Genomic DNA, 13,357 nt, shown 5'->3' with positions numbered 1-13,357 from the left:
TTTCAAGAAAGTTTTTAATTTATCTTGGTCACAAGGGATTTGGTACCTCATAAGATGATTATGAGTTAGGTTTGTGGGATGATAGAGAATGCTTTTAAAATATATATAACCTATATCAGATTACCTGCTGTCTAGAGGAGGGGGGAGGGAGGGGAGGGAGGGAGAAAAATCTGAAATTGGAAAGCGTGTATAAACAAAAGATAAAACTTAGCTTTGGGGGGCAGCTAGGTGGCGCAGTGGAGAAAGCACTGGCCTTGGATTCAAGAGGACCTGAGTTCAAATCCAGCCTCAGACACTTGACAGTTACTAGCTGTGTGACCCTGGGCAAATCACTTAATCCTCATTGCTCCGCAAAAAAAAAAAAAAAATTAATAAAATAAATAAAACTTAGCTTCAAACTGAAGTATTACAGGCCAGAAAAGTAATTTTTATGAATGCATTTGAAAGTCACTTTGACATTATCATACACGGTTCAAGGCAGATTCTTTGTATCTTGGAGGTGGTGTTCATTGGGTTTCTAAGGTAAAGCCCTCAGGACTTCTCTGGCTCATTGGGATCAATATAGTCTGTTAGGCAAAAATACACTATTTAAGAAATACAGCACTGACAGGGCAGCTAGGGCTTTGCGGTCTTGGGGACTTAGAAAATGTCATTGGTGGCAGTGGATAGAGAACCGGCCCTGGAATCAGGAGGACCTGAGTTCAAATCTAGCCTCAGACACTTGACACTTACTAGCTGTGTGACCTTGGGCAAGTCACTTAACCCCAATTGCCTCACTTAAAAAAATAATAATAATAAAGCCTTTGTATCCATAAGAGAGGGAATACCTCTTCCAAGAAATACAGCACTGAGTGGTAGACGGACTAGCCAGCCTCTGAGTCTGGAAGATCTGGGTTCAAGTCCTGCAGACAGAGGTTAAATAACTCCCAGGATCACACACCCCTTTTTAGGAATGTTCAGACAGAAGTAATAACCAGAAATCCATTTTTATTGAAGATTTTTTTAATGGATAAGCTAGTTATCCCTCTTTTTAAAATCAGAATTAAACTGGATATAGCTTACTCTCTTTAATAGCAAAATATTTAATCCCTCAGACAGATGTGGGCAAGGTCTAGTTTATGTTGAAAACATGGGTACTGACTGAATTTCCTCTGTAATCCCTGAGCTTTTGTCAAACTTTTTAAAATAATAATTGTCATTCCCAGAATTCCCTTGTAGGTGAAGATGCTTTGATTAATATTTTATATTGAACTTTGTGGTAGAGATAAATTGAAAGCCTTTTATTAATTAAGTTTACACACAAGAAGATCCTGAAGGTTGGAAATTAGGAATCTTTCTTTCTTTCCTATCATGCCAAAGGGAATCCCAACTGCTAATGAAACCCCGCCCGATGACAGCAGCCCCCACTTCTTGAATCCTGCCTTAGCCCCGTCCTCATCAGTCTGCTCCACGGTCAGCATGGAGAAGAAACCTGAAGACAAGGGCGACAGCTCCTACGCTGCCCCCGATGGCCAGAAGAGTGTGCCGTTGGCTGTGACCGATGCCTTGGAACACATCATGGAACAGCTGAACGTCTTAACCCAGGTGAGTAGGCGCAGCCTGACGCCCAGGCCCAAAAAGTGGCAGGTCCCAGCTCACCTGCACAAAAAACAGCGTGCTGCAGCCAGACCCCAGAGGGAAGGTTTCCCTGTTCAAGCAGCCGCCAGGGAGCTGCGGAGGCCACCTTTGCCAGGCCTGGCTCTCCCCCCTGGACCCACGATCCCTCCCCTCCATCTTCTTCCAGGAATCTTCAGGCTCACCTTCCTGCCGACTCCTCCTCCTCTGCTTGCACACCTGCTCAGGTCTCTCCTGTCTCAGGAAACGCTTGCAGGTTGTTGGGGAGCATGGTCCTGTTATATTCCAAGGGTCTCACTCTTCAGACTCTGCTCCACCTCAGCCAGCAGCCCCTGGTCCATTCCTTCTTCCACGAGTCCCAAGCCAGGTTGTTCTAGAAAACAAGCAGCAGCCTGAAGCACCTTCCTTAAGAAGGCCCTGGAACCTCGCAGAGCCCTTCCTCCTCCCCAGCATCCTCAGGGTCCGAGCACCTCAACTCACTCGCACACAGTAGGTGCTCCATAAATGCTTGTTAATTATCCATATTATTTGTATTGCACTCCTAAGCTAATAAGTACAAGGCAGATGGGGATTTCTTTCATGCCCTGTGACCAGAAGGGAGCAGCACAGACTCTTAAGCAAAATAGAACAGAACCTTATGCTGTATTTTTTGTCCTGTTCCTGGGAGCATCAATTTTTGATTCAGGGATTTCTTTTGGGGGCAGTTTTTTGCTACTAGCTCAGTATTTCTGTGTGCATGTTTGCAGCAGTGAGCTTTGCGGTCTTGGGGACTTAGAAAATGTCTATAATTAATTATGGCCTCTCTTTAAAACCCATTGTGCTAACATCATGCTCATTTCTGGAGCTACTCTAGCACATCTCTCATACCATCTTAAATCTTCCTGGTTTAACTCACTCTCCCTTCCTCATTTCTCCTCTCCTCCCACCCCCGTGACCTTTTTCGGTTTTAATTGTTTGGACCCGACCTGTAGATTTCCAGAGAGAAAATCCTTCGGCCCATGCAGATTAGAGCTTGCTCTACAGTTTTGAGTTTCAGAGAGTTGACTGGGACACTAAGATTTAAATGACTTGCCCAAGGTTACATAGCCAAATATGTGTCAGAGAGGAGACTTGAACCCAGGTTTTCCTGACTCCAAAATCCCCTACACTACTTTGAACTTCATTGTATGTTGAAGGACTCTCTTTTCTGTAGTAAGGATAGTTGAATGTAGGTGGGGCAAACCCTTCAGCTCATACACCTATAGAATTGAACTTTTGATTTCTGCCTTTTCCATGGCTGTTACTAGTTTGGGTCCAGTATAGTATTGATACTTCAAGAGTCTATTTACAAAGAAAGGAAAAACACAGCCTCTTTTTGTTTTCCTTTGGTGTTCATTAAAAAATAATAATAAAATTTAAAATAAACAACAACAAAAAAGGAGTCTATTTTAGCTCCTTGGGTTTTATTCAGGAAAGAAATCCCTGGTCTTGGAATATACCAAGTGTAAGGGGGCATGACACAAGATGATGGATCTACACATTAGATTAGGAAGGACCAGTCAGAGAGGTAGGAGGAGAACCAGGAGAGGGCAGTATCAAAAAAAAAAAACCAAAGAGGAGGGAGCTTCCAGGAGTGGAGGGTGATCGACAGTGTCAAAGCCTGCAGGGAATCCAAGGAGGATGAGGATAGAGAAGAAGTTGTTAGATTTGGTGATGGAAAGATCATTGTTGACCTTGGAGAGAGGTATTTCTGGTGAAGGGTAGAGTCGGGAGCCAGATTTGTTGTTGTTGTTCAGTCATTTCATTCATGTCTGACTCTTCATAACCCCATTTGGGTTTTTTCTTGGCAAAGATACTGGAGTGGTTTGCCATTTCCTTCTCCAGCTCATTTTACAGGTGAGAAAACTGAAGCAAACAGGGTTAAGTGACTTACCCAGGGTCATACAATTAGTCAGTGTCTGAGGCTGGATTTGAACTCGGGAAGAGGAATCTTCCTGACTCCAGACCTGGAGCTCTGCATTACCTAGCAGCTCAGGAAGCCAGATTGGAGGAGGCTAAGAAGGGAGTGTGAGAGGAGAGGACATGGAGCTATCCTTGGCCACTGACCCAGTGTGACTTCAAACAGTCTAGGAGCCTCTCCTATCTACCAAATAAGGGTTCTAATTTTGGGGGGAATAATGTTACAAGAGGTGGAAAAACCTATGAACAAAGGGCTGTGACCTGTGACCCACTTGTTCAGAATGAAAATATCAAGCTAAACTAGAAGGCATGAGGGGCAACTAGGTGGCTCAGTGGATAAAGCACCGGCCCTAGATTCAGGAGGACCTGAATTCAAATCCAGTCTTAGATACTTGACACTTATTAGCTGTGTGACCCTGGGAAAGTCACTTAACCCTCATTGCCCAGCAATAAATAAATAGATGAATGAATGAATAAATAAGGATAAATAGATATATGGATGGATGAATAGATTGAATGAATGAATGAATGAATAGAAAACTAGAGGGCATGGGCTGTGGAGCAGAGGGCCAGCCTCAGAGGCAGGACAACCTGGGTTCAAGTGCTGCCTCAGACCATCTGGCCCTCTCACCCTGGACAGGTCACATCTCCATCAGTGCCCACACTCAGCTCTCTGAGACTCTGTTGAAGAGCAGTCGCCCACTGGCTCTAGCTGTGGGAGGAACCCTGAGAATGGCAAGTCATCCAGGAGTAGAGGTCTGCTCTGTGTCACAACATCCGACTCCCACGCTTACTTGTCCCCTCCATGGCCAGGCTTCCATAACCTGTGGGGGCATTTCCCGCCCCCATCAAAGGCCACTTCCTGGCAAAAACCTCTCTGTCGGCTTGAGGTTTGATGCTCACTTCCCTCCTGGCCCCCAACTTCCTCTTGTTATCAAGTGGCCTTTCCCTTCCTCATCTCCCCAGCGCCACTTCTTGAGGAGAAGGATGATTCCTCCCCTTTTCCTCTTTGTCACTGTCTGGACCACAACCTCTAGTCAACTCTACTTCTTCCTCACTTTTTAAAACTAAGTCTCATGCTGAGGGGGTGGGAGATGAGGAAGAGTCGGGGTAGGGAGGCTTACAAGAGCCGAATCCCCTCTCAACTTGCTTTTCAGAAAGTCCATTCTTCACTGGCTTGCCATCCTCCTGAATAAATACATTCTGATTCACTTTGTTTCAAATGACTCATTGCTTCCTGGATAAGTCAGACCTGGGCAGTTTGTTTCTGAATCGGGAATCATTTAAAATTCAATTAATTACATTTTTCACAGGAAGTGGCATATAGCAAGCCACCCTGATCTTAAAACTCTTGAGGGTCTCAGGAGTAGCTTTTAATTGCCAGTGATTTAGAAATGTGGGTTATAAGATGAAAAAATTCATATTGATGTGAATTAAATCCTAGACCTGAAACTGTTTGTTGGAATTTTCTAGTTCCTCAAATCCACCTTTTTTTGAAAGGAGATTCCTTCCTACATGGATGCCTTGAGTTATTTTAAGCTGCTTCCCCACATATACTTTCAATGGAATGCATTGGCATGGTATGGTCTAAGTCGTTTTGCTTGGATTGGAAATGGATAAGCATAGGGATGGATCAAGGTTCCAGCCTCCCCAGATGCATTCCCCTCAAGGGTCTCTCAGAGTATCAGTGGAATGGCTTGAGAAGAAGAATTGAGTATCAGGAGAATCTGATTTCCTAACCCTTTCCACTCTCCCTAGCTCAGGAGTTCTTAACTTGTAGTCCATGGACCCCAGAGGCATCCTATGGATGTGTTTCGTGGGGTCGGTGAACTTGAATAGAGGGGAAAACACTCATCATCATTTTTACTCACCTCTAACTGAAATTTAGCATTTTCTTCATTTGTTTAAAATCACGATTCTGAAAAGGAGCCCGTAGACTTCCATGTTGTCCATGACACCAGGAGGGGAAGAAGAATGCCTGCAAGTTGGTCCCTTATTCCTTAAAAGCTCCATATTTTCCCTCCTTTCCCAGAAGCCCACTCCCTAGCAATTTGCTTGTGAACTTGTCTTTAAAATGTTTTGGTAACGCAATTGCAATGGAATTGATTCCCTTTGTGATCTCTATGTCTCATTTTATGCTTTAAAAAACATTGTTCTGTGAAGACATCCACAGGCATCCAGGCTGACTGTCCTACGGGATCAATGATCCCGTCAAGCTTAAGAGCCCTTCCCCTGAATCCCGAAAACCCACGCCCTTCTGCAAAGGGTATCGCCTGTCATGATAATCACCATCTGTCCATTTCACTGTCCTCTTTTTGTAGACCGTATCTATTCTGGAGCAGCGGCTGACGTTGACAGAGGATAAATTGAAAGATTGCCTAGAAAACCAACAGAAGATTTTTAACAGAGAACAGAGAAGCTGAATAGAAATTTGAGTAGACACGTGGCAAACACCTGTTAATAGGATCTTAGAAAGGTAATAGGCAATACTTCCTGCACTTCCGCAACAAGCAAACCATTACAGCATCTCTTAAGTCTGAGCACCAGAGCAAAACCACCCAAAAAAAGAGAAAAACCCCCACACAAGGACTAATGTACACATTCACAGGGATGGCAGTGGAAAATGCTGACATTTGGAATTGTTTGTTTCTACTCACAGTGATAGAGTTGTAGCTTATCTATGATGTGTATAAGTGAAGATGGATTTCCCCCTTTATTAATCACAATGACAAGTTCTCATTTAGAAGCTAGATCCTGCCAGGTTAGGAGCCCACTCTCTGGATTTAAATTGGTCACATCACATCAGAAGTGAGTCCTTTAAGCATCAAATTGGGTTCTTTGGAGAGCAGGACTGAAGGACTCGTTGACCTCCAGAAATACTTAACAGATTCAGGGAGTAGGTTACTTGCCTGGCTCAATATGCCATTCACCATTCCATTGAGGATTTTAATGAAAAATAAAGCTTCCTTTCTGAATAACGCCTTGAAAATACAATCTAAAAAGGATAAGCCACTGAGAATTTCCCCAACAAGTTGACATCTCTAAGAGGAGACATGCCTTTTGAGTGACAAAGTTACGCATGATGGGTTTTTATTCTCATTTGTTGCTGGTGGTCACCCCCCTCTCTCCAAGGAGGCATAGCTGTCATTAAGGACGGTGAGAAGGTATGAAAATATGGAAGCATGGACTTCTTCCCTTGGAAAGATGAACACACCGCACCAATCCCTGGAAGCGAGGGTTCCTCACAATTATGTTAATGTGATTTCAGGATGCTCAAGAGCCAGAAGACAGCAAGAGGGATAAAATATATCGCCATACTACTGGTTAAGAAGGGTGACTTCCGGCTGCTGAAGAGCAAAGCCCTTCTAAAAAATAACCTGCAGCAGCAGCCCCTAACAATTTTGTCATGAATGGTGGTTGAAGAACCCAATAGAAATGAGCCGAGCCTTTCTAAAGAATCTTGATTTCAGATTGCATTTTGTTTTGTTTTGTCTTTTGTCCTAAAACAAGGTAGAAGAGCAAAGTGAAGAAAACCAGGCAAATTCTTGAAGCACATGGGATTTTTACAATCATATGTTAGCTTGTGTATTTGGTCACAGTTATCTGGTGACTGACATTGACCCTAGGTCATCTGCAGGCTCTGTTAACCTGTATCAAAAACAAAGGGAACAAAAAAAAATCAATTTACATTTACAATGTCTAGAGATGACTAGGGAAGGGGCTAGACTTTTTTTAAATGAAGTCCTTCATTGTGTGTGTACATATGTGTGTATATGTATACATATATGTGTATACACATACACACATATATATTTAATATTCCTACACCTTAATTTGATTTTATCCATGAGGTCAAAAGCTAAGTTTTTAGTCATCTATTCATGGGGTGCATGTACCTTTATATCAAACATGGTGTGAATTTTTTAAATGTTTACAAAGATTAAATGGTGTGTTTTTATAACCTCCTTGAGAAAACCAATTTCTGTTCTCCATTCTATTCTTCACACAATAAAGACTATTTCTATAACAATTTTGTTCGTGTTTTTCATAATTTTTAATGAGTAAGAACTGGAAAAACAAGACCTCCTGACTTCTATAGCCACCATTTTTTATGTGACTCTATAGAATCATCCATTCTGATTTTTCTAAATGCTGTGAAAATGATGGTATAAAATAAAAATGTTTTGAAGAATTTTTAATATTGACATTTTAAATTTTTCTTGTATGAGTTCTCCTAAGTCTTGATGAAATTCAAGAAAGTCCTGAGGCCTGATGGTATGGTGGAAAGGGTACTCACTGACTCTGGAGTTAAAAGTCCTGGGTTCAAACTGGGAATGATATTTATTACCTGTGTGTCCTTGAATGAGTCACTTCCCTTCCATGGGTCTCAGTTTCCTCATCTATAAAAGGAAGGGGTTGAACTAGTTGGCTGGTGAGGTCCACTCTAGATCTTAGATCCTTTTTTCCCAACTAAAAAAAAAAAAAACCTGAGTACCATTTTCTTTTTTTTTTTAATTCAATTTTATTTTATTTTCAATTTTGAATTATCTCCCTCTCCTCCTTCCCCCCAATGAGTGGGTAAGAAAAACAAAACTCATTACAAAGATGTATCGTCATGCAGAACAAATTCCCACATGGCCATCTCAGAGAGAGAGAGAGAGGAAGGAGGAGGAGGAGAAGAAGGAGGAGAAAATATACTTCATTTTGCAATCTGAATCTATCTGTTCTCTCTAGACGTATATGGTTTATTTCATCATGAGGCCTTTTGAATTATGGTTGGTCAATACATTGATGAGAGTTCCTAAGTCTTTCATAGTTGTTCATCTTTTCTATGTTGTCATTGTTGCATAAATGGTTCTTCTGGTTCTGCTTTCTTCCCTCTGTATCAGTTCATAGAAGCCTTCCCAAGTTTCTCTGAAATAATCCCCTTCATTTCTTACAGAACAATAGTATCCCATCACATTCTCAGACCATAATTTGTTCTGCCATTCCCCAACTGATGAGCATCTTCTCAATTTCCAATTCTTTGCTACCACAAAAAAGAGCTGCTATAAACGTGTGTGTCCTGTTCCTCTTTCTTGGATCTCTTTGAGAGTACTAGTATCTTATATCATTTTCAGGTGTCTAACAATAGAGACAATGATGCATGTGCAGATGAGCCATTGCTGCTTTCTCCCTTGGGTGGAGAGTTTCCCAGTTATTTTCAGAAAGTGAAGAAGAAGAGGAAATAAGGACTCCACCCAATCCTGGGCCATTAGAATTTCCATTAAAGGGCTTCTCCCAGCTCCCTGTATAGACAGGCAGCAAGGAGTGGGGTCAGCATACATCACCAACCTTACAGATGGGAACCAGATCTATGATATAAGAGGAAGAATGAAGCCTGTTTGTCCAAGGATGGGCTGTCATTGGGAACCCAAGCCAGTGGTATTAGATAGCTCCCTTGTCACTATTTAACTTTCCTTTTCTCTGCAGTTGCAATGGTTTCCCAGCAGTCAGTGCTGATGAATGTCGAATCCCTCTTCCCCAGAGACATTGCTTCAGATATCAAACAGCAAGCTTGGTACAGCAGAAAGCACCTCAGCTCTGGTGTCCGAAGTTTGGCATTCAAATTCTTCCTCTGAAACTTCCTGTGTGACCTTGGACAAATCACTTCGGCTACTTCACCTCGGTTTCTGCATATGTAAAATGGGGGAATTGGACTAGACAGTCTCTGAGGTCCCCTTTCAACTAACTATAGGTTACAGATCCCCTATGAATATCACCGCCCTCTTAAGTTTTCTCTAGAAAGTAATAATGAGGGGCAGCTAGGTGGCGCAGTGGATAGAGCACCGGCCCTGGAGTCAGGAGTACCTGAGTTCAAATCCGGCTTCAGACACTTAACACTTACTAGCTGTGTGACCCTGGGCAAGTCACTTAACCCCAATTGCCTCACTAAATAAATAAATAAAATAAAATAAAATAAAAAGAAAGTAATAATGAAAAAATAACACAGGACTCTTCCCTATATTCCCTGTAGTTGGAATGAGTATACTCTAAGCCTTTTTTAAAAAATCCATGCTAAACGGGGGCAGCTAGGTGGCACAGTGGATAGAGCACCGGCCCTGGAGTCAGAGGGACCTGAGTTCAAATCTGGCCTCAAACACTTAACACTTACTAGCTGTGTGACCCTGGGCAAGTCATTTAACCCCAATTACCTCAAAAAAAAGGGGGGGCAGCTAGGTGGCGCAGTGGATAAAGCACCGGCCCTGGATTCAGGAGGACCTGAGTTCAAATCTGGCCTCAGACACTTGACACTTACTAGCTATGTGACCCTGGACAAGTCACTTAACCCTCATTGCCCCCCCAAAAAAAACAAACAAAAAAGCAAAATCCATGCTAACCATCCCTGGTTCTTTCAGCTGACCTTCAGGTGTCTTGATTTTAAGTACCTTCACCATCCAGGTTGATTCCCTTCCGTGTTCTCCACCTCCCCAAAGTTCCTTTAAAAAGCTGGCACCCATAACAGAACACAATCCTCCAGGTGTGGTCTGGCCAGCCCAGAGTACAGTGGGACTATTGTTTTCCTTGTTCTAAACTTTAATGCAACCTAAGATTGCATTAGCTTGCCTTTTTTTTTTTCCTGACAAACAGATCACGCTGTTGACTCATACTGGGCTTGGAGTCAACTAAAAACCCTGAGTATTTTTCATGGAAATTTCTATCTAGTCACATCTCCCCAATACCACCTTCTTGCCCCTCCCCTGGTGTTTGTATTTTGAAACCTAGGTTTAGGACTTATACCTTTATCCTTCCCTAAATGCCCACTTCCTAGATTGAACCCATTATTATAGTTTGTGGAGATCATTTTTATCTCGATTCTGTCTTCCACCATATTAGTTATTCCTCGCAGATTTGTGTCATCCACAAACTTGAGAAGCATGCCAGCTGTGTCCTCATCCACATCACTGATTAAAACGTAGAGTGGAATGGAGCCAAGAACAGAATCCTGGAGGCATGACGCTAGAGACCTTCCTCCAAGCCTACACAAATGTATTAACCCACAATCTGTGGACACAAGCAGCCACCTAACCGTGATGTATTATCATCCAGCTACTCCAGTGACGTCATAAGAAATATCGCGTATCTTCACTTCCACCGGCAGCATTGTGGCACAGTAAAAAGAGTATTGGTTATATAGTCAGGGGACCCCGTAGTTCAAATCCTGCCTCAGATACTTTTGCCTTGTGTGACTTTGGGCAAGTCACTTAACCCTTCTAGGCCTCATTCTCCTTATCTGTAAAAGGGAAGTTGTACTAGATATACCAAAACGGCCTCTCGGGCTTCTTCCAACTCTAGAACTAAAATGCAATGGACCTGTAGTCAGCGGCCTTTTTATGTCTTAGTCTCAAAACTCTGCCAGTGGAAGAAATAAGTTAGTCTGCCACAACTAATTCTTTTTTTTTTTTTTTTAGTGAGGCAATTGGGGTTAAGTGACTTGCTCAGGGTCACACAGCTAGTAAGTGTTAAGTGTCTGAGGCCGGATTTGAACTCAGGTACTCCTGACTCCAGGGCCGGTGCTCTATCCCACAACTAACTCTTAATGGTTGCTGTACGCTTTTCGGAGTCCTCACAAATTTTACAAAGACTAATTTTAAAACATAAAAGGTCATACTTAGTGGTATATTTTCCCCCTTTTCAAAAAATACAGATTATTCCCCATCTCTGGCATAACAGTTGCTCTGCCCTTCTCCACTATTCCTGAAAGATGACCTGTAGCAAGCAGTTCAGTGATCAAGTTCTTTGAGGCTTCTGTGGCGCGATTCAACCAGATCAGGAAACATAAACTCACTGAAAGCAGTTCCTTCCTTTCTCCATGAAAGACTTGCTCTGCTGCCTTAGGATGATGTGGAAGTGACCTTGGCTTCTTGAAAATTATCCTTATGAATGAAGTACAAACTCAAGCAGATTCTACCAAAAAGAAAGTACTTTTAATGTTGACTCTGAAATACATTACTTGCTCTCTGGAAACCAGACCATCTGAGAATGGAGGAGGCTGGCAATTGGGTGGTGATTTTTTTTTTTAAACCAACAACAGGGGCAGTTAGGTGGCACAGTGGATAAAGCATCAGCCTTGGATTCAGAAGGACCTGAGTTGAAATCCAGCCTCAGACACTTAACACTTACTAGCTGTGTGACCCTGGGCAAGTCACTTAACCCCAATTGCCTCACCCCCCAAAAAAACAAACAAAACAAACAAAAAAACAACAACAGGGGGCAGCTAGGTGGCGCAGTGGATAGAGCACCGGCCCTGGATTCAGGAGGACCTGAGTTCAAATCCAACATCAGACAATTGACACTTACCTAGCTGTGTGACCTTGGGCAAGTCACTTAACCCCAACTGCCTCACCCCCCAAAAAAACCCAACAACAACAATAAATAAAAATAAAAACCACCAATAAAGCATGGTACCCATGAAATGGGCTCCCAGATTCACAAGTAGACCCAAGAGCTCATCAATGTGGGTGTTCCTTGAAATAATAAGATCACGACCCTTTCATGCCTGTTCATCCTGTGAGACCCACAAAGGGTCATCCAGTGTGATAGAGGCCATTCTCTTCTTTCCTTGATAGTACAAGGATATCAATGGAAGACCTGGGTTGTCCATTAATTCAGCATTGTTCTTACACATAACCATCCCATCTTCCTTTTCTCTTACATAGTTCTGTGATGGCAACTTTTTTTTTTTCATGTGTCCTTCACATGTATAGCACTTAGCATAGTGCCTAGTATACATTAGGTGCTTAGTAAATACCTACTGACTATATTGTCTTGTCTTTAATGTATTACAGCCCACTCAAACAAACCATTGCCCTTTGGGTGTCTCACTTTAAGTTCTTAGGAAATATTTATGTTCCATGACTCAACAATAGATTATTAATAAGAAGAATATGGGTCTTTATTTCAAAGAGAAGCTTAGGATTACAAAAATAAACAAACACGACCACCCCCCACGTGCGCGCGCGCACACACACACACACACACACACACACACACAATTTCCTGAAAACGATCTAACTTGTTTTCTTCCTCTTGCTCAGCTGTGGGCTCAACCCATTGCAGTGACTTTCAAAGACAGGAAGGAAGGAAGGAAGGAAGGAAGGAAGGAAGGAAGGAAGGAAGGAAGGAAGGAAGGAAGGAAGGAAGGAAGGAAGGAAGGAAGGAAGGAAGGAAGGAAGGAAGGAAGGAAGGAAGGAAGGAAGGAAGGAAGGAAGGAAGGAAGGAAGGAAGAAAAAGAGAAAGAAAGAAAGACAGAAATTTGATTAAGATGGAAGAACAGATAGATAGGTGACTGAGAAAGAGATGGAAGAATAGACCCTTTTGAGTAATGATGGTTTTAATTTAAGAGGATCTGCAATGTTCCAGGGTGTTGATGCAGTCTGTATCAGGTTGTCTTTAAATGGTAATGTCTGGGGGAACTCACCATCTATTGAGTATTTCTTGACTTGAACTCTATGCTGTTTTTCTCTATTTTATGCCTTGCCAGTTTTCAGTAATCACAGTATCAACAAACAAGGTTATTTCTATTGTTATATGTTTAAAGGTACCTAATATAATTGCATACACATAGGACAGCCTTTAAGGGAACAGTTTGTTCTACCAAATCAAATGCTTTTTTATAGTAAACTAGTAATGCCTGTGCTAGGATATTGTACTATATATATTTTGGCCGATTGTGTTAGTAATGTTTTGCCTTAGTTTACTATGGAATATTATAAGGAATTCCATAGCTACTATGTAATATCACTTGCCTTCTATTATCTCTATA

At 42.2% G+C, this 13,357-nt stretch overlaps 1 protein-coding gene across 3 annotated transcripts in view; it reads left to right on the top strand.

The window, feature by feature from the left end:
* Positions 1 to 7,570, top strand: part of POC1B (POC1 centriolar protein B) — a 109,350-nt gene extending 101,780 nt beyond the window's left edge. For all 3 annotated transcript variants that reach the window (XM_043968105.1, XM_043968106.1, XM_043968104.1), the window contains 2 exons: positions 1,360 to 1,584; positions 5,874 to 7,570. In XM_043968105.1, coding sequence (XP_043824040.1) covers positions 1,360 to 1,584; positions 5,874 to 5,975 — 327 coding nt within the window. In that variant the 3' untranslated portion in view covers positions 5,976 to 7,570. The remainder of the gene's footprint in view (positions 1 to 1,359; positions 1,585 to 5,873) is intronic.
* The last annotated feature ends 5,787 nt before the right edge of the window (positions 7,571 to 13,357 follow it).

The sequence above is a fragment of the Dromiciops gliroides genome, chromosome 5 (genome assembly GCF_019393635.1).
Source record: "Dromiciops gliroides isolate mDroGli1 chromosome 5, mDroGli1.pri, whole genome shotgun sequence".
Lineage (NCBI taxonomy): Eukaryota > Metazoa > Chordata > Mammalia > Microbiotheria > Microbiotheriidae > Dromiciops > Dromiciops gliroides.
Note: the sequence above shows the minus strand (reverse complement) of the source record. Positions and strands in the feature narration are given on the sequence as shown.